At 36.6% G+C, this 22353-nt stretch overlaps 1 protein-coding gene across 1 annotated transcript in view; it reads left to right on the top strand.

Annotated features, from left to right (window-relative positions):
• Window positions 1-22353, top strand: part of Ddx4 (DEAD-box helicase 4) — a 57783-nt gene that overhangs the window by 4611 nt on the left and 30819 nt on the right. Inside the window, exons 3-6 of the mRNA XM_042690901.1 lie at window positions 10810-10887; window positions 15072-15149; window positions 17652-17702; window positions 21494-21553. Of these exons, the coding sequence (XP_042546835.1) occupies window positions 10810-10887; window positions 15072-15149; window positions 17652-17702; window positions 21494-21553 (267 nt within the window). The remainder of the gene's footprint in view (window positions 1-10809; window positions 10888-15071; window positions 15150-17651; window positions 17703-21493; window positions 21554-22353) is intronic.

Here is a 22353-nt window from a genome sequence, read left to right as displayed (position 1 = left end):
GGGCTGTGTATCTCACCCTATGGGACTGCTAGCCCACTCAGTAGATTTGATGTAGATGGAAAAATGATGGAAAGGATAGGACATTGGCTGAGAAATTAAACCCAGGCAAGAGTCTTTTACTTTGTTGATGTCCAAAACAGGCTGAAATGTGATTGTTTAGTTTGGAAAGTTTAGATTGAAAGTTTTTTTGTGTGTGTTAAAATATATGTATAAGATTATTTTGACCATTGTGTGTGTATATAGTTTAATAACATTAAGTATATTCACATTGTGTGAACATTACCCACCATCTATCTCTAGAACTTTTTCACTTCTCAGACTGAAATTCTGTATGCTTTAAGCATTAGCTCTCGACTTCCTCCTTTTTCTAGGCCCTGAAAACCACCATTGCACTTTCTTTTGAATTATTATTTAAGGAAGAAGCCTTTTAAGTATAAGGCTTAGAGGTACTGTCTTTATCATTTTATTAAAAAAAAAAAGAGGATGAATATTTTGTAGTCAAGGGAGCTCTACTGGCTGACTGAAGCCTGCTTTAAAGTAAAAAGCTTGTGATAAGACAGTTTAAAATGTGGGGGTGACTCTGAAACTCTTTGAAAGAGTTCCAGATCCATTCTTCTCTATCTGGTGGCTCTCAAGCCACCTTGAAAAATGAGCTTTTACTTTTGTAAAATCATTAATATATCTGGAAAGTTTTGGGTAAAACAACAAGCAAAAATGTTAGAGAATTCACTGTACTGTAACATGCCATTTTTGAATAAATCATTGCTTATTGCTAAAAATTGGGAGGTATGTTTGAGAGTTTGTCAGATTGAAACAAGTTTAATGCTCATATGAACCTAAAGTTCAAGATAAATCTATTCAGAGAAGTTTAGACAAGCTTTTGCAATTGTTATTTATCTGTCATAAATATAAATACTACTTTAATATGTAACTATTCAAATTATCAAAAGTTTGGGATTGCTGCCGGACTACAACTAGTAAAGGGCTAATTTTACTTACACTGTATAGTTGATCTCTCTCTTTCTCTTTGTACTTGAAATGTTAAAAAGAGACAAATAAATAAAAATTTATACTGTGTTTATTTGTGTAGATACTTTGTAGTTAGGAGAAAGCTGGCCTTTTGTAATACAAACAAAACCCAATTTTAGTAAAGAAATGGAACTTTAGATCTGTAAGATATATGAAAACATAACACTCTTGTTTGTTAGTGGGATTTTCAAAAAGAAATATTTCTTCTTACCTTCTAGATAACAAGTTTTTTTGTAATTCTTTTATTTATTTATTTTTTGGTTCAGTCGTGGGGCCTGAGCGCTGTCCCTCAGCTCTTCAGCTCAAGGGCTAGCGCGCTACCACTTGAGCCACAGCACCACTACCGGCTTTTTTTTTCTGCTTATGTGGTGCTGAGGAATCGAACCCAGGGCCTCATGCATACAAGGCAAGCGCTCTACCAGCCCCTGTAATTCTTTAAAAAATTAAAAATAGACTTTATTACAGAATATACCAGATAAGAGTAAATTACATAAGAGTACAGATACATAAATAGCATTAGTGTCAAAAAATTAAATTGTCAGCCGGGCGCTGGTGGCTCACGCCTGTAATCCTAGCTACTCAGGAGGCTGAGATCTGAGGATCGCGGTTCAAAGCCAGCCCGGGCAGGAGAGACTGGGAGACTCCTATCTCCAATAAACCACCAGAAAACTGGAAGTGGCGCTGTAGCTCAAGTGGTAGAGCGCTCGCCTTGAGCTGAAGAGCTGAAGGACAGTGCCCAGGCCCAGAGTTCAAGCCCCATGACCGACAAAAAAAAAAAAAAAAAAAAAAAATTAAATTGTCACCCCAGATTTAACTATCATTGACGATCTGTGCCTGATTTTTTTTCAGATGTCTGTGAATGTTCCTCTGTACACAATTGTGTATCTTACATATAAATTATGTATATGTATACTTATTACTTGAGTTCTTTGCTTTACCTCCTATGTCTTCTTTATGATATTAAAATTGTACTTAGACATGTTTCTTTGTATACTTATTACTTGAATTCTTTGCTTCACTATGTCTTCTTCATGATATTAAAATTGTACTTAGACATGTTTCTTTCCACTGTCTAATGGAATCCTGTTATAATGTATCTTGTCTTTACTAATGGTATTTCAAGGAAACCCTTCTAAGCAACTGGTATAATCTAACTTTTTCTGAAAGTAAATGAAAAATTCACATTACTTGGCTTTAAAACATGAAATAGTAACTTTGTAACGATGAAAAGCATTTGATCCCCTTTCTTACTATCTTTTGTCTTCCTAGAGCAGAAAAGTATTTATAGTCATATACCCTACTCAAACTTTTTCCCTTCTCATGTTCTTAATAGTTATTATACTTTTTGCTTAACACCTATATTTAATTTTTATATCTTCATAGCCATATAATTACTTTTCATCTATCTACTCTGCATTATGGCTTCTTAAACCATTTTCTTCAACCATTCCCCATCTCAGCCAGAAGCACAAATACCATTCAGTTTCTAAGACATAATTTGATCAATTATTTTTTAAGCCTCTTTTTTGAACCTTCCATCCAGCTAGCTAATATAAAAGGACTACTCTTGGTGGTTTTGCCAAGAGGCTTCTTTCTTGTGTCACATTCCATATTCTCTGTCTCCTATTTTTTTTCTATCTTGATCTTCCTGCCCCTTCACTTCGATAGAATCCATTTTTTTTCTTGCAGCTTTCTAAGAAAAGAATTATGTTTGAGAGATTAAGATAACTTTATCTTCATACTTTGATGGATAGTTTATGGACAGCATTTTATTATATTTTAAATTTTTATTGTTACTATAAAGGTGATGAACAGAGGGGTTACAGTTACATGGTCAGGTGAAGAGTGTATTTCTTTTTTGGACAAGGTCACCCCTTCCTTTGCATGCTGTCAGTTTTTCTCTCCTGCCCCAACCCACAAGTTATACAGTTCATTTTCAGTATAGTGTCTAGTGAGTACCACTGCTGCATTTGTTCACCCTTTGTCCCTTTAGCATTTTATTTTGGAAATAATTTTCATCCTGAACTTTAGGTAGTATGTGGAATTGTAGGGATGTTAAGTTTGATAATCTGAATTCTTATCCTTTGTACATGACTACTTCTCTAAACATTTCTAAAGCTTTTACAATCTTATTTTGATTCTGTATTTTGAAAACTGTGATTATGTATGCTATATATAAATTATGTAACATGATGTTTGGGAGTTTTAGTTTATTATTTAAAACATTGGTGGCTTATTTTAATTTTTTTTTTGTTGTTTTTTTTGGGGGTCCAGTCATGGAGCCTGAACTCTGGGCCTGGGCGCTGTCCCTCAGCTCTTCAGCTCAAGGCTAGCGCTCTACCACTTGAGCCACAGCGCCACTTTGCTTTTTTTCCTTTTGCTTATGTGGTGCTGAGGAATCGAACCTAGGGCCTCATGCATGCAAGGCAAGCTCTCTACCACTGAGCCACCTTCCCAGCGCTTATTTTAATTTCTGATAAGTTAATTTGCTTGTGTTATTTTCTGTAAGGATGACTATAATTTCATCTGAAGTTAATTCTGTTCCTGTTAATGTTTCTATCTAGCCCCCCCCCACTTCCTGTGTTTCGTGTTTGTATGTGTGTGTGTGTGTCTGCATGTCTGCATATACATGTCTACATGTTAGTCTTATCTAGATAATTTTCTTTAAAATTCTACTGATTAGTCTTATCTAGATAATATTTTTAAAAGTCTACTGATAATTGTCTGCTTTTTTTTGTATTTAAGAGTAGACCTTTAAAATATTTAAAGTTTGGGGCTGGGAAGGTGGCTCAGTCGTAGAGTGCTTGCCTTGCATGCATGAGGCCCTGGGTTCAATTCCTTAGCACCACATAAGCAGAAAAAGCTGGAAGTGGGGCTGAGGCTCAAGTGGTAGAGCGCTAGTCTATTGCTGAAGAGCTGAGGGACAGCGCCCAGGCCCAGAGTTCAGGCTCCACGACTGACAAAAAAAAATAAATAAAATATTTAAAGTTCAATTTTGTGCACATGTGCACAAGATTGTTTAGTAGTGGGCTCAGTGATTGGACAAAGGTTCTGTTTGGGAGAGCAGTTTTTTCTAGTCTCTGCTTCCTTCCTCCTTCCCTCACTCTCTGATATGGTCTCCTTATGCATCCCAGACTGGCCTGGAACTTGCTGTATAGTCAACTTTTGGCATTGAACTTGAAATCCTCGTGGTAGATAATTGTAGGTAAGAAACTCTCGGCTTTCCTACTGCTGCTGGTTCGAATTACAATCCTCAGATCCAGCCTCCTGAGTTGCTAGGATTACATATGTGAGACACTGGTATCTAGCTGTTACTGTTTGATTTTGTTTTTGTTTTATTGTCCTTCTGACTGGTGTGAGATGGATGTTTATGTGGTTTTGAATTGCATTTCCTTTATGGCTAAGGATGTTGAATCTTTCTTTATGTGTCTATTAGCCATTTGTATTTCTGTGGTAACTGCTCAGTTTGCTTACCCATTTATGAATTGGGTTATTTGTTCTCTTGCTGTTTAATTTTTTGAGGTTTTTGTATATTCTGGATATTAAATCTAGTGACTAGCTGGCAGAGATTTTTCTATCATTCTGTGGGTTGTCTCTTGTTTCTAGTGTTTTTTTTTTTTTTTGGGTCCGGTCGTGGGCCTGAACTCTGGGCCTGGTCGCTGTCTCTCGGCTCTTCAGCTCAAGGCTAGCGCTCTACTGCTTGAGCTACAGTGTCACTTCTGGCGTTTTTCTTTTTTTGCTTATGTGGTGCTGAGGAATCGAATCCAGGGCCTCATGCATGCAAGGCAAGCGCTCTACCACTGAGCCACCTTCCCAGCCCCTCTAGTGATTTTTTTTTGTTGTGTAGAAACTCTACTTTGACATAGTTCTATTTGTCAATTGTTTTCCTATCCTTTATGCATCTGGAGTCCTACTTAGAAAATTTTTTACTGTATGTATAACTTTCAAGGGTTTTCCTACAAGTTTCAGGTCTTTGAGCTCTTTGATCCAGTTGGAGTTGTTTTGTATGAGGTTCAGTTGCAGTCTTCCGCAGATAAGACACTTGAGTTTTCCTAGCACCATTTGTTGAAGAAGCTGTTTTTTTTCCTCCATTGTAGGTTCTTGATTTCTTTGTTAAAAATTATTTGGCTTTAGGTATGTGGTTTTATTCCTGGGTCTTCTATATTATTCCAGTAGTCTTTGGGCTTATTTTTGTGGCAATACCAAGCTGTTTTTATTACTGTGGCTGTATTATGTAATTGGAAGTAAAATACTGCGATATCTCGGTAGTGCTTTTTAAAAAAGTGCTTGGAATTACTTTTGCTATTTAGGGTATTTTATTCCTTGATATGATTTGGGTTGATTCTGTGAGGAATGGTATTGACATTTGATGGCCATTGCATTCAAGTTGTGTATTGCTTTTGGCAGTCTGACCATTTTCACAATATTAATTTTGCTAATCTATGAGCATGGGGTGTCTTTCCATCTTCTGGTGTCTTCTTTAATTTCTTTCTTCATGGTTTTACAGCTTTCCCTGTAGAGCCCTTTTTCTTTGGTTAAGTTAATACCTAAGTATTAATTGTTTTTGAACTATTATAAATGGAATTGTTTTCCTGATATTTTTGCTCAGCCAGTGTATTTTTAGTATTTAGAAATGCCAGGCTCTAGGGGTTTATGCCTATAATCCTAACCATTCAGGAGGCTGAAATCTGAGGATCCAGTTTGGGAAGATAAATTGTGTGACTCTTAGCTTCACTTAACAAGCAAAAAGTTGGAACCAGACACAGGACTGAAGTAATAGAGCACCAGCTATGCAAGTTCAAACCCCAGTACCAGCATACACAAAACCCTAATTTTTGAATATTGATTTTTTTTTATTGTTGGTTGTGAGGCTTGAACTCAAGGCCTAGTTGTTGTCCTTGAACCTCTTTGTGCTCAAGGCTAGCGCTCTACCACTGTGAGCTGCAGCACTACTTCTGTTTTTCTGGTGGTTAATTGGAGATAAGAGTCTCACAGACTTTCCTGCTCTGCTGGCTTTGAACCATGATAGCCAGATCTCTCCCTTCTAAGTAGCTAGGATTATAGGGGTGAACCACTGGTACCCAATGAATATTGATTCCTTTTTTTATTGCTACCTTTTCAAAACACCAGTTCTAGAATTTTTGTGTGGAGTCTTAGATTCTGCTAAGCACAAATCATATCAGGAAATAGGGAATATTTGGATTTTCCTGTCTGTGAGTGCCTTTTATTTTTTATTTTATTTTTTGTTGGTCTTGGGGCTTGAACTCTGGGCCTGAGCACTGTCCCTTAGCTGTTCAGCTCAAGGCTAGCGCTCTACCACTTGAGCTACAGCTCCACTTCCGATTTTCTGGTGGTTTATTGGAGATAAGAGTCTCAAGGACTTTCCTGCCTGGGCTGGCTTTGAACCATGATCCTTAGATCTCAGCCTCCTTAGTTGCTAGGATTACAGGTGTGAGCCACCGGTGCCCAGCCCTCTTATTTTATTTTATTTTTATCTTATTCTGGCTAAGAATTCTGGTGTAATATTGAGTAGGAGTGGGGAAAGTAGACATTTTTTATTTTGATTTTAGGGGAATGATTTTAGTTTTTTTTTCTCATTTAATGTGATGCTTGGTTTAGGTTTGTCATATATAGATAAATTTTATTAAATGTATGTCTTCAACATTTGTAGTTTCTTTAAAATTTTTATCATAAGAAAAGGATATTGAATTTCATCAAAGGTCTTCTCTGCAGTGATCTAGATGATTATATAATTTTTTTCCTTTGTTTATGTGATGTCTTAAAAATATTTTTTGTTGGCTGGGAAGTTGGCTCAGTGGTAAGAGTGCTTGCCTTGCATGCATGAAGCCCTAGGTTTGCAACTCAGCACCACATAAGCAGAAAAAAGCCAGAAGCGGCGCTGTGGCTCACATGCTAGGGCACTAGCTTTGAGCTGAAATGCTGAGGGACAGCGCCCAGGCCCAGAATTCAGGCTCCATGACTGACAAAAAAAGAAAAATATTATTTGTATGTTACAAAGAAATTTATATATGTTACATATCCTAACATCCTTAGGATAAAACTGATGAACATGACTGATTGGCTTTGATGTGTTGTTGAATTCTACGTCCAGGGATTTTATTGAAAAATTTTGCATCAATGGTCAGCAATGAGATTGGTCCATGATTCTCTTTTAGTGTTGTATCTGTCTGGTATTGGTATGAGTATAATTTTTGCTTCATAGTATGATTTGGTAGCATTTTTTTGTCTTGATTGGAATAGTTGGAAGAATATTGTTCTCTGAAAGTAGAATTCTGGTAGAATTCAGCTGTAAATACATTTGTCCCTGGGCTTTTCTTTGTTGAAAGACTATTATTGCTTCAGTTTCATTGTTTTTTATGACTCTATTTAAGTACTCACATACTTTTGGTTTAGTTTGAGGGGTCAGCCATATCTAAAAGTATATTCATTTCTTTTAGTTTTTTCAGCTTGAGTATAGGTTTTCAAAGTATTCCTTTATCCTTTGGATGTCTTTAGTATTTGTTGTGATATTCCCTTTTTTCATGTCTAGTGTTATTTATTTGAATCTGTTCTCTCCTTTTGTTCACATTAGCAAGGGTTTTACCAATCTTACACAGAAGCCATTGTTTAAAAATATGTTTATGGTTTTTATAAAGTTGATATACAAAGGGGTTACAGTTACATAAGTCAGGCTGGGTGCTGGTGGCTCATGGAGCCACCAGCTGCTCAGGAGGCTGCCGGGGTAGCCTGGGTAGGAAAGTCCATGAGAGTCTTATCTCCAGTTAACCACCAGAAAACCAGAAGTGGTGCTGTGGCTCAAGTAGTATAGAACAATTGCCTTGAGCTGAAGAGATGGACAGCGCCCAAACCTAGAGTTCAAGCCCCATGACTGACAAAAACAAAAACAAAAACAAAAAGCAGTTACATATGTCAGGAAAAGACTTCCTTCCTTCCTTCCTCCCCCTTCCTCCCCCTTCCTCCCTCTCTTTGTTGGTTTGGGGCTTTGAACTCAAGGCCTGGGCACTGGCCCTGAGCCTCAAGGCTAAGCACTCTACCATTTCAGTCACAGAGCCACTTCCAGGTTTTTTTTGAATGGTTAATTGGAGTTGAGTCTTACAGGGACTTTTCTGCCCAGGCTTTTCTCAGCCTCCTGAGTAGCTAGGATTATAGGCATAAGCCACCGGTGACTGGCCAAGAGTACATTTCTTTTACGACAGTGTCACCTTTTCCCTTGCTTTCTTCCAGTTATTCCCTCCTATCCTCACAAGTTCACTTTCAGTATAATGTCTAGAATCACTGCTGCATTTGTTCACCCTTCTTCCTCCATTTCTGTTCCCCTCATTACACTCCCTAAACAGATAAGACAAAAAGTAAACAAAAACAGCAGCAAAGAAAAAAACCTTTTGTTTCATTTCCTGGAATTCATTTAGATCAATATTTTTTTTTATAAGACACATAGGCATTATACCATTGGGTTCCTCTCCTATAAATATCCTCCTTTAGTCTCACTAGATGTGAATGCCTCCAGTCATGTCCCCAGTGTGTATTCAGCTTCTGCAAATGAGAGAAAACATTCATTGTTTGTCTATCTGAGCTTTGCTTCACTTAACATGATTCGTTGTAGGTTCATTCACTTCCCTGCAAATGACATAATATTCTTTCTAATGGCAGTATAAAATTCCATTACGTAAAGGTACCACATTTTTTGGATACACTCGTCTATTGTAGGGTATCTGGGCTGTTTCTATAACTTGACTATTATGAATAGTGCAGCAGTGAATGGAACCATTATTTTTTTATGTGTGAATTTTAAAGATTATGTTTTGCATTTTTTCTTTTTTTATTGTGAAAATACTGTACAGAGGAGTTACAATTACATGGGCAAGATAATGAGTACATTTCTTATCAAGCATTGTGCATGTTTTTGGAGAAAGAGGGGAGAGAGAGAGAGAGAGAGAGAGAGAGAGAGAGAGAGAGAGAGTGTGTGTGTGTGTGTGTATGTGTGTGTGTGTGTTGGCAGTACTGGGGGTTGAACTCAAGGCCTCATGCTTGCTAGGCACATGGTTCTACTGCTTGAACCACCCCTAGCCATCTTTTGCTTTAGCTATCTTTTTGATAGTTTTGTTTTTCCCTAGGACTAGCTTTTTAAAATTTTTAATACTTCATTTTTAAATATAATTTTATTGTTGTTACTAAGGTGTTGTACAACCATTTCATAAATCAGGTAATGAGTACATTTCCTTTTTTGGACAGTGTCACTCATTTCTTCACTTTCCCCCAGTTTCCTCCTCCCATCGTTACCTACAAGTTACATTGTTCATTTCCGTATACTAAATAGCATGATTGCATTTATCTATCCTTCCTCCCTCCTTTTTGCACCCTTTCCTTTGCCCTCTCCCAAGAAGAAAATATCTCAAAAGCAAATACAACACCACCATCAACAAAACCCCATGTTTCCATTTCCTGAAATATGGTTTCTTAAGTAGTATTTTAATGTTCAGAGGAGTTTTCTACCTTTGAATTCTTCCCCTAAGGGTATCCTCCTTTGGTCTGTGTGTGTGAATGCCTAGAGTCCTGTATAGAGAAAACTTGGGCCATTTGTCTCTCTGAGCTTGGCTTACCTACCTCAGCATGACGTATTCTAAGTCCATTCAATTCCTTGCAAATCACATCTTACTCTTTCTAATGGTTGAATAAAATTCTATTGTGTGTATATATATATATATATAATCTTTCATTGATCCATTCATCTATCGTAGGGCATCTGGAATGTTTCTCTAATTTTGCTATTGTGAATAGTTCAGCAGTGAACATGGATAGATGCCCACTCAGGACTAGCTTTGCACACGTTGTTAGATCTCTAGTATAGCTGGGATGTCAAGTGTGCACCACTAGTGCTCAACTTCTTAAGATAAGGTTTCACTAACTTTTTGTCTAGGCTGGCCAGATTGAGAGTGGCTCCTCTCAATCTGTATGCACAGTAGCTGATCTTACAGGTGTTTTATAGTTGTGAGCCACTGTGCCTGGTTTATGTTTTTTTTTAACCAATGTCCTTGTCTATTCTGGGTATTTAGTAAACTTAAAACCTGTTAGCAATCATGTGGTTAAAAATTGCTACCATCTAAATAGAAAGCCCACAGAATGGGAGAATATTTTTATTAGCTATGCATCAGACAAGGGCCTCATATCTAAAATATACTTAGAGCTCAAAAAATTAACCCACTCTAAAATAAACCCTCAAAGAAACAACAACCCAATTAATAAATTGTCTAAAGACTTGAAGACAGACTTCTCAGAAAGAAATAAGAATGATCAATAGGCGTAAGAAGAAATGTTCAACATCTCTGGCCATAAAAGAAATGTAAATCAAAACAACATTGAGATTCCACCTCATCCCAATTAGAATGGCCATTTTCAAGAAAGCTAACAATAACAGATGCTGGTGGGGATGTGGCCCAAGGGAACACTACTACCCTGTTGGTGGGAATGTTAAATTTGTTCAACCACTCTGGAAAGTGATATGGAGGCTCCTCAAAAGACTAAACAGAGCTTTCCTGTGATCCAGCAATTCTACTCCTGGGCATTTATCCAATGAATGTTAGCTTTTTTTTTTTCTTTTGGAGAGCTACCAATTCATGGCTTTTTTTTTTTTTAAACTAGGTTGTTTCTTATTTGTGTATAAAATTTCCCTTTAGCTGCATGGGTGACACATTGAAAAATGTGTATACTACCTAAACACTTAATTTTATCTAACTTCCTTCAAAATGATATTTGCTTTAGAAATGGACAACGGATCTTCAAGGAAAGATCCTTTCTTGAGGACTGGATTTGGCTCTGGGAGAAGTTTGGGAAACAGAGGTAAGTATCATTATTTTTCTTTTATTTTCCTCAACTGTTGAATGATGAAGTAAAGGCTTTCATAGCTGTTTAATGCAAAGCCAATTCTGTATAGTAACTCAGTGTGTAGTAGGGATTTTTGGATCATGGATTCATTTATTTAAAATGCCACTGTTCTCTATTTTATTTCTTTGAGATAGTGTGACATAGTTGAATGGATGGAAAAATTAGTGCACCTATGTTCCACACAGCTACTTATATTTGAGGAGTGATTTCCAACAATTGACATAGGAAGAATGCTTGTAAAAGCTATTGGTTAGGGTGAGGACATATTTCTTGAGTTTTAGATTTCTCAAGAAAAGCTGTAAGAGAGATACTTGTTTGCTCATTAGCAGTTAGTTTGAGATTATTTTCCAGAGCATAAGTTTTTAAGTTTACTTTTTGAACTACCAACACTTACTTAGAATAAAGGCAAAAGCCTATAATCCCAGTACTCAGGTAGAGGATTGTAAATTTAAGGATAGCCTCAGATATATAGTGAGACCTTATCTCAAAACAACAACAACAAAACAACAAAAGAAGAACTACAAGCACCCATTTGGCAGATAATAACATACCAAATACTTTTGTGTAACCTATTTTTAAACTAGATATAAAATGCTGCAAAGATTTTGCATTGTTTTAATATAGTAAAAGATGAAAGTTATGTTATCTTAAAAACTGTATGACTTTTATGAGGTGTGTGTACCATGGTTAGTTTCAATATATGTAACACTAGTTATTGCAAATAAGGGAAACCATGGGACCTATGTTTCTTTGGGCCTGGCTTACTTCACTTAATATAATTTTTTCCAAGTCTTTTCATTTCCTAACACATGGGCCAATGTCATTCTTTCTGATGGAGGCATAGAATTCCACTAATATATATATATCACTATATATATATTTTCTTGATCCATTTATCCACTGAGAGGCATCTGGGTTGGTTCCTTATCTTAGCTATGGTAAATAATGCTGCGATAAACATAGTTGTGCTGGTAGCTTTAGTATGGCCTTGTTTGTGATCATTTGGGTAAATGCCCAAAAGTGGGATTGTTGGGTCATAGGGGAGCTCTATGTGGAGTCTTTTGAGGAACCTCCATACTGCTTTCCAAAGTGCTAGAACAAGTTTACACTCCCATCAGCAATGTAGTAGGGTTCCCTTTTGGCCACATCCCCTCCAGCATCTGTTATTACTAGATTTCTTGATTATAGCCATTATAACTGGGGTGAGGTGGAATCTCAATATTGTTTTGATTTGCGTTTCTTTTATGGCTAGAGAAGTTGAGCATTTCTTTCTCTGTCTATTGACCATTCTTATTTCCTCTTCAGAGAAGTTTCTCTTGGTCAAGCAGAAAAGGTGAAAAGCTATGTACATATGACCATGTAAGATGATGTTAAGCCCCTTCTGTACAGTATTTTCACAATAAAAAACATGTAAAAAAAAGAAAAAAAGGTGATGTTAAGCGAAATGAGCCCCAAGATAGGGACACAAGTGGTTTTTTCTTTCTTGCTATTGTTTTTAACGTATTTATAATGTACTATGTGCTTTTTTTGTTTCTTTGGTATGTTCCTCCTCCATGGTATAACCCCTGTTTTCACTGTATTTGATTCCAATGCCCTGCATCTTGTATGTACATTTTTTTAATTTGGGGAGGGGAAGGGAAAAACAAAATACTTAAATAGGGATACAGGTTGACCCATTATAACAAGATGTACAAGATACTATATTGAAAACTTTATAACTTTGCGGGGGGGGGTGGTGAGGGAGGAGTTGGGGAGGTGGGGAGGGAAGGGATGGTAGGGAAAAATCAAAGGAGATAGTAACAATGCTTGATAGGAAATGTAACCTTACTCATGTAACTGTAACTCCTCTGTACAGTATCTTTACAATAAAAAATATACTAAAAATATATGTAACACTAATTCCTGAATTTATCTTTTTTTTTGTTGTTGTTGTTGGTTATGGGACTTTGAACTCTGTGCCTGGGCACTGTCCCTGAGCTCTTCAGCTCAAGGCTAGTGCTCTACCACTTAAGCCATAGTGCCACTTCTGGTTTTCTGGTGGTTAATTGGAGATAGAATCTCCAGACTTTCCTGCTTGAGCTGGCTTTGAACCAAGATTCTTAAATCTCAGCCTCCTGAGAGGATAGGATTACATGTGTTATCCACCGGCATCCGACTTCCTAAATTTATCTTTTAAAAAAACCTTTTTGAGGACTGGCAAGTTGGCTCAGTGGTAGAGTACTTGCCTTGCATTTGTGAGGCCCTGGGTTCAATTCCCCAGCACCACATAAGCAGAAAAAGTTGGAAGCGGCACCGTGGGTCAACTGGTAGGGTGCTTGACCTGAAGAGCTGAGAGACAGCACTCAAGCCCAGAGTTAGTCAACCACCACCACCACCACCTTTTTGAGGCTAGGTGCCAGTGGCTTATACTTGTAATCCTAGCTACTCAAAGAGGCTAAGATCTCAGGATTAAGGTTTGAAGCCAGCCCAGGCAGAAAATTCCCTGTGAAACCCTTACTTCCAATTAACCACTCAAAAATTGGAAGTGGTCCTGCAGTTCAAAGTAGTAGAGTGCTAGCCTTGAGCAAAAGAGCTAAGGGACAGCACCCAGGTCCTGAGTTAAGCCCTATGACTGACCAAAAAAACCCTCATTTTTTTGATACTTCCAGCCATTTTATCATCATTGTATTATTGGACACTTATTGATACTTGGACACTTACTTTCTTAGGTACAGCTAACAAAAATTTGAATTCTATATTAAGGAATATTCCTACTATAATTAATACACTTAATTTTCAAATATACATACATTTTACTTTTGGAGCCTACTTATTTAGTGAACATTTTCAGATCTGGACCATGTAATTATGTTAAGAGGTTCAAATGATGATTTTTATACTTCCTACTAAGAATTAATACCTAGTATCATATTCAGGAGTATATATAAGTATATATATGCACACACATATGTACACATATACACGCTTATATACACACTTAAACTCCTATTTTAAATAAGATTTTGATGTGGGTTTCTAAATATTGTAGGATAAAGCAATTTTCAGTGAGAAAACCATTCATGGGACAGATTTTGCCAATTTTCTGATGACAAAACTGTTGAGCTGGGTGTGGTGGTGCATGTCCCTAATACCAGCAATCAGAAGGCTAAAGCAGAGTCATGCATTCAAGACTGGTCTAGAGCTTCATCTACATAGCGAGATCCTGTTTGAGAAACAGAGTCAATGCTGAAATAAACCTGGACAGAAAAATCCATGGAATTCTATCTCCAAAATAACCAGCAAAATTCAGGGCTGGAGTTGTGGTTCAAATGATAGAGCATCAAAGAAAGAAGTTTCTTGATGTTTAATCTCTACCTGTAAGATTATTTTTCTTTAAAAGAATGGTTCTTAGATTAGTTTCAAACTTCTCAGCTTCAGTAATCCTCATGCTTAGACTCCTGGGTAGCTGGAACTGTAGTTGCATCACCCTATGTATGACTAAGATTCTTAATGGTAGAGAAATACATGAAATATTACTAGAAAAGAAGTAGAGGTAGTTTGGTATTGGAAATGTAGAAGGAGGATTATGATGGGCACGCTCAAGGAAAACTTTACAGGTGAATTGGTTATTGATTTATTTATATCCAGGTACCACCAAAAAAATGTTGGGTGCTCAGAATTAAAGTAAAGCCAAAGCTTAGTTAATATGGGAAAATAGTATGGAATGATGAAGAGAGAATGTGAAGGAGAAGTCATGCTTAATTTTAAAAGTAGAAAAGCTGACAGATATATAGAAAAATAATAGAAATTAATAAATAGGACATAAGTATAAAGTTTTGAACAGCATAAAGTTTGAATAGCAATGACTTTCATGTAGGGGCCAAATATAATAGCTGGGTCTATCAAAGTAAGTGTTCAACATAAAGGATATCAAGAAATGAAATTCCTGGTCTCCAAGGAAATAACAATAGAAACCTGTATTTCATTATTTATTTATTTTAATCTTGATAGCATAATTTAAATTTTATATCCTTGTACTATTTTTATTGCCTCTGTACTATTTTTTCCATATTTAATATTTCCCTTACCTCAAATGTTTGTTTCAAGTTTTTGATGCAATTATAGTATGTTAATGAACTTAATCATATGAACTTTTTCAGATGTTGGAGAGTTTAGTAAAAGAGAGACTATACCCACAATGGGTAGTTTTGGAAGTGGAAAAGGTTTTGGAAACAGAGGTAACTACTTTTCTTTTTATACTTTACAATCAAAATGTCTTAACTGTCAATCTTAGGGTTTCTATTTCCCTTTAAAGTACATATAAAGTATATTGCCTTTCTCAAGAATTTATGAAGATCACAAAGGAGTCTTACCATTTTCCTTTTCCTAGTCATAGCTTGAAACAGCAGTTTCATTGCTTTGGATGTGTGTTCTATTATATTTCCCTGTTTGAAAGATACCCATGTTCCTTGCTACAGCATCTTTATTTATTTATTTATTTATTATTATTTTTTTTTTTTGGTCCAGTCGTGGGGCCTGAACTCTGGGCCTGGGCACTGTCCCTCAGCTCTTCAGCTCAAGGCTAGCACTCTACCACTTGAGCCACAGCGCCACTTCTGGCTTTTTTCTTTTTGCTTATGTGGTGCTGAGGAATCGAACCCAGGGCCTCAAGCATGCAAGGCAAGCGCTCTACCACTGAGCCACCTTCCCAGTCCTATAGCATCTTTTATTAGATTAACTTTATTTACATAGGAACCCTGGTCTTTGCTCTTTTACTCAAGACTCAGAGATTACATACAAACATGTGAGATGTGAAGATTTGTAGCTGAGCAAAGAATTGGTATAAGTCTTGAAATTACATTTTTTTTCCTTAATATTTACAAAAACCTTATAAGTCAAAATTAGAGTTTAAGATCAAGTTTATTAATGTGTAGGTAGGTGGCAGACTTTCCCAAGCATTTTGGAAACTCAGCACTGATTTTTTTTTTTTTTTTGCTTTTTTTTTATTGTGAAAATACTGTACAGAGGGGTTACAATTACATGGGCAAGATAGTGAGTACATTTCTTATCAAGCATTGTAGCCTCCTCCTTTGTTTACCCTTCCCATCCCTTCCCATCCTCCTTCCCTCCTCCCCCCCCCCCCCCCCAATCAGCACTGATTTTTTTGGGGGAGAGAAAATGAGGAAGCAGCAGTTGTGAGGGGTAGTAGAATATGGTCATTTTCTCAGGCAACTTTGAAGATTGGAAATATTTAAGTAAGTAAAGTAACTCAAAACTTGGATTTTGTTGGAATATATTCTTTTTTTATTGTGAAAATACTGTATGGAATATATTCTTTATTTAGGGATTATTTTTATATATTTTGTAATGATCTCAAGGAAATTATTTTGGCATTCAGTTTTATAGTGAGATTATAGGGAATTGCTAGTACATGCTAATTGTATATTAAATTTCCATGGCATTTTATTGCTGGAAGGATCCTCATATTTTTTGAATTTGGGGTACTAAATGAGATAAATGTATATACTTTGTACATAAAATGACAAGCTTTCCAGATAGTATTAGTACTTGTATCAAAAAAGCCCATTTACTTTAAATACTAATTGATGATGATGAGCATTCCACATTGACATTTAATTTTCAAATATACATTCCCTGAGTTTATTTTTATTTATTTTCATTTTCCCTTTCTTCCTTTCTCCTCCCTTTTTTCCTTCTCTCTCTTCTTCTCTCTGAAGCAGGGTCTCATTATGTGGCCTGGACTGGTCTTGAAAGTACTGTTGCTAGTGTTTTCCCTCTTAGTCTCTCAAATAGCTAGGACTATAGGCAGACACTACCACATCTGGTTCCTTTAGTGTGTCTGCATTAATACATTTTATTAAAGAGGCAACATTAAAAAATTTTTATTGTGAAAATACCGTACAGAGTAAATTACATGGGCAAAACATTTTAAATTTTATGGTTACTGATGCATGCTTCTAAAATAGTTTAGGGGCATATTTGTATGTTCCAGAGATGCATAAACATTGAACATAGGTTTTTGTAAAATGAGAAATTTGAAAGTGGAGCTTGGTAACACTTTTTTTTGTTAAATGTTATACAAAAAGAAAACAGAATTTCTGCATTAACTGAAAAATTAGTTGTACTGTCCTTTGTAAATGAGACTGTGTGTTAACTTGTAAAGTTTTAAGTTTATTTATTTACCAGCTTTTTTTGCTGGGTAATTAGAGATTAGAGTCTCTCATATTTGTCTGTTCAGGATGGCTCCAAACCTTGATCCTCAGATTTAAACCTTTTAAGTAGCTAGGCTTTTAGGCATGAGCCACCATTGCTCACTGGTTCTGGAGTTTTGAACTGCTAGGCAGGAGTGAGTTTACTCCTAACTGTGCCTTTGGCTTTTTTTTTTTTTTGTTTAAATGACATAGAATCAGGCTTCCTGCCTGGGCATATTTCTTAGAGAACTTTTTTGTATGGGCTAGCCCGGAAACTCTATCCTACAAATCTCAGACTCATAAGAAACTAGGATTACAGATGTGAACCCCTGGCACCCTGCTCAAAAATGTTTAAACAGTAAGTATATTGCTATACTGATAGAACATTTCAAGTAATATAAAATTTGCTGAAAAGAAAGTTGCTTTTAATTTTAAGAGTGTGGAGCTATATATTGATAAGGTGGCAGAAAGTTACACAGAAATGTAGAATTTTTTCCAGAAATTTGTTTTATTTTTTATTTTGTATAGGTTTTTCAAATAATAAGTTTGAAGAAGGTGATAGCTCTGGTTTCTGGAAAGGTAAGTTTGGTGCTTTTATAGTGATTTTAAAAAATGCAAGTCAACAGCACATGCTAAAAGGAAATTAGTATTATTTTTGTCTCATCTAGTTCTAAAATCAGGTTTTAAAAAGCAGCTATATGAGCCCCAATGAAAGGTGTTACTAATTTATAGGTAAATAATTAAGGCATTCTAATTTGACCCATTTCTGTCTATTTTAGTTAAAATCTATGAGGTGCAACTTTTGAAAATTGTGCTATTTTCAGAAAAAGGGGCAAATAGAGCAAATCAAGAATTAAAGCTCCACTCTCTATATATTAATGTTGTAATCATAAAATCTTTATAACATAATACACTTTTCACTTTCACACTTGTTCATATCTCTGGGGCCATTTAGACTAAAGTAAGGCTAGGAGGAGGACTTGTTTTTGCCAGTCCTGGGGCTTGAACTCAGGCCCTGGGCATTGTTCCTGAGCTGCTTTTGCTCAAGGTTAACACTCTACCACCTGAGTCATAGCACCTTCACACTCTACCACCTGAGTCATAGCACCACTTCTAGCTTTTTCTGTTTATGTTGTACTGAGGAATGAAACCCAGGGATTCATGCATGCTAGGCAAGTGCTCTTGCCACTAAGCCATATTCCCAGCCCCTAGGAGGATGATTCTTAACAACGTAAATTACCAATAAAATTTAAAACATTTTTGGCAAAGATATTGATACTCTGGTTTGGGGAAATACAGAGAATGATGAGAATAGAATACTATTCCCAGAAGAGAGACTACAATAATTAACTTTTCTTTCTCATGTCTAATGAATAGATTTGAATGAAGCCTGTATTTTAAAAAACTTGGATTCAGTTCTTTAAAAACTATTGATCTATGGAATCTTTTTTTTTTTTTGGAGGCAAACTCTCCCTATTTAGCTTTAAACTAGCCTGGAACTAAAAACCCAGCGTATCCTCAAATTTGGGATTGTTCTGCCTCACTTGTGCTAGGATTGCTGGATATACCACTGCATCTGGCTTTCAGTAAAACTTTATTGTTGGTCATGGGGTAAGGTTTTAACTCAGGGACTGGATGTTGTCCCTGAACTTTTGTGCTCAGGCTAGTGCTCCACCACTTTGAGCCACAGCTCCACTTAGTTTTCAGGTGGTTAATTTGAGATAGTGTCTCATGGACTTTTCTGCCTGGGCTGGCTTTTGAGCCAGGATCTTCAGATCTTAGCCTCCTGAGTAGCTAGGATTATAGGTAGGAGCCACCAGTGCCCAGCTTCAATAGAATATTTATAAGATAGTATACTTTGGAGTTCCATGGTTTGTTCAGATTTCTGTCTTGTTATCTGGGAAACTGTCTTTCCCAAGTTGAATCATTTCTGTAAACATATAAGCATGCATTTGAGTTTTCCATAGAACTTGAGAGAACTTGTTCTCTCTACTTCTGTTTACTTTCTTCTCTTTATTCTTAGTTCACCAAAAATAAGAAATTTGTATCAAATTCTTTCATTCTCAAAATTGTTGACAAGTCCTGGAGGGGGTTTTTAAGATTCTGATAGAAGGTCTTACTTGAAAACGTATTTATGGTAGTTTTTCCTGATTTCTAGTTTTGCCTACTTGGTGATAAGGAATCCAGGTTGAATTTGAAACCCAGTTCCTCTTCCTAACAGTTATATTCAGAAAGGTATTTAGCTCAGCACCATGCTTTTTACCCATAATGGTAACAGAAGATAGGGAGGCTCATGGTTCCTCTGTGGGCAATGGCAAAAAGTTAGCCATACCTTAATCTCAGCCAACAAAGATCAGTTATCTTTGCTAGCTATTTGGGAAGCTATGGTAAGAGGATCATGATCCAAGCCTGGCCCTTGGGCAATAATGTCAGACCCAACCCCCCAAAATAAAGCAACCAAGACTAGGGCCATGGCTCAAGTGGTAAAGTGCCTGCTTAGCAAGTTTGAAGCCTTGAGTTCAAACACCAGTACTACCAAAAAAGAAAAAATGAAAAAGGATAGATGTGGTGCTTACCTGTAATTCCAGCTTCTCAGGAGGTGGGGCTAGCAAAAAGTAGAACTAAAAGCAAAAGATGGGTATATCTAAGATGATTAGAGGGCTTGTTTAGAAGGGCAAGGCTCTGTACCACACAATAAAAACCTTAGATATTAAATATCAGTGACATGTACAAATATTACTTAACACTATCTGTTTATTTCACAAATGTGATTTTGTTGGACTTTTCTGCCATGCTTAAAGTTACATTAGTAATATAAAAATCTTTAAATTTTGGCTATGCGCCAGTGGCTCACCTCTGTAATCTTAGCTACTCAGGAGTAGTTTGAAAAATTATTAATTACTTGCTATCATTCTACACTTTGAGGATAAATCTTGGAGTGGGGTCTGGACATTATTATTATTTTTTAATATTCTAAATGTTTAATTATATCTTCTTTTTCTTGCCACATGGCAAGGTTAAGCACTTTTTTTTCCGAAGGTTTCCATCTTTCAGTGGGCTATTCACATCCATTATTTCAAAATTTCAAGCATCTTACCTTCTTTGGTATTTTAATTTACTGTAAATGCTTGCCTCCACGGTACTGGTCTATTCTTGACCCTTTTCACTACAAAACCTGCATAAGGACATCAAAATGGGGAAGGGAAGGGAGTAGGAAGGTGCTGGAAAGCTTGTGAATTACTCTCTGCAGGTTTGGCAACCACTTTCTAAGGGTGGTCTCTTTGTTAAGAATTTGGCTGTCCAGCCCTCAAGGCCATACCATTTAATATTCCCACTGGATCCCTGGGACTTTTCTTTGAAAGAGTTGTCCAGTTTTCAAGGCACACCTGGAGTACTTGTCGGTCCAGGAACGGGGCCTGAAAAGAATGTTGGTATAGACGTGGACATTATTTTTAATCAGTTCTCCTGATAAGTCTCAGGCAGGCTTTTGAAGTTGAACTCTAGAAATGTTACTTGTCAATCTGATTTTTAAAAATGTTTTTAAAAATTGTTTAAAATGTTATTTGTTAATCTCATTTTTTGAATAATTTCAGATGAATGAATACAGAAAAATATATGACAATTTAATTTTTTTGTGCTGATACTGGGGCTTGAACTCAGGACCTGGGCCCTGTCCCTTAGTTTAGTTTTGTTTTTTTGTCAGTTGTGGGGCCTGAACTCTGGGCCTGGGTGTTGTCCCTCAGCTATTCCGCTCAAGGCTAGCACTCTACCACTTGAGCCATAGCGTCACTTCCAGCTTTTTCTGTTTATGTGGTGCTAAGGAATTGAACCTAGGGCCTCATGCATGCAAGGCAAGCACTCTACCACTGAGCCACCTTCCCAGCCCCATGTACCTTAGTTTTTTGACTCAAGGGTAGTGCTTTACCACTTGAGCCAGACCTTTGGCTTTTTTGCCAATTAACTGAAGAGTCACATGAATCTTCCTGCCTGGGCTGGCTTTGAATTACAAATCCTCATATCTTAGCCTCTTCATTAGCTAGAATATAATGACAATTTAAATAGAAAAAGCCATATTTTTCTAGTGATTACTTAATAGTTTAGATATTCCTGAAATTGTATCAAATTGACATCTATGAGTTTTTCAGATTGTTTTGTAAGAATAGCTCTTGGCAAATAGTGAGTTTTCAATTATATACTTAATACTGAGATGCATTAGATATTTTTTACGTTATAATTAAAGGTATAAGAATTAAGGTGTTTAGTTTTAACTTAATGAAAACATTATTTACTTTGCAACAGTGCTATTCTTTAGATATTATCCTTAAAGTCAATTATTTGTGTGTTATTGACATGTTAAATTTTTATTCAAGAGTCTAATAATGATTGTGAAGATAATCAGACATGGAACAGAGGGTTTTCCAAGAGAGGCGGTAAGGAAAATTTAATGTTTTTGAACAATTTGTGTTTAAGACAGATACTAAGCTGATAAAACTGATTTAGAAAAGCTATAAGAATAATTCTGGTGATGAAGAACTTTTAAATTCTTTACTTGATGCTCTCTGCTTTTAAATCTTTAGTAAATGAATATTTAGTAGTCTTTGTTAATTACCCCCTCCCATTCAGTTCCACCGCCTTCCTTTTCTTCTACTTCTTTTTTGGGGGGCGTGACATCAGAGCCTTGCATTTGTTAGGCAAGCACTCCAACAGTTAAACCATAGACCTGGTGTGTTCATCAGTGGCTAGCACCTTACTTCCTCATACTCATTTTCACTCACTAATGCCTACGAATCAAAGCTTATCATCCATTATATACCATGGTTTTTTTTGTTTTTTTTTTTTTTTGATGCTTCAGTTGGTAGTTTACTTTTGGCCAACATAGCTAATTTTGGCTATAGCATTATATAAACATTTGTGTGCAAGGTTTTGAACATGCCTTCATTTTCTGGAATAAAATCTCCTTGCCTTATGCTTAACTTTTTTTTTTTTTTTTTTTTGAGGGGGTCCGGTCGTGGGGCCTGAACTCTGGGCCTGGGCGCTGTCCCTCAGCTCTTCAGCTCAAGGCTAGTGCTCTACCACTTGAGCCACAGCACCGCTTCTGGCTTTTTTCTTTTTGCTTATGTGGTGCTGAGGAATCGTACCCAGGGCTTCAGGCATGCAAGGCAAGCACTCTACTGCTGAGCCACCTTCCCAGCCCTTATGCTTAACTTTTTGAGAAATTAGCAATTGTTTG

Source organism: Dipodomys spectabilis, unplaced genomic scaffold (assembly GCF_019054845.1).
Source record: "Dipodomys spectabilis isolate Male_0828 unplaced genomic scaffold, ASM1905484v1 ptg000140l, whole genome shotgun sequence".
In the NCBI taxonomy this organism is placed as follows: Eukaryota; Metazoa; Chordata; class Mammalia; order Rodentia; family Heteromyidae; genus Dipodomys; species Dipodomys spectabilis.
The sequence above is the reverse complement of the archived record's forward strand: the minus strand, read 5'-3'. Positions and strand labels throughout refer to the sequence as shown.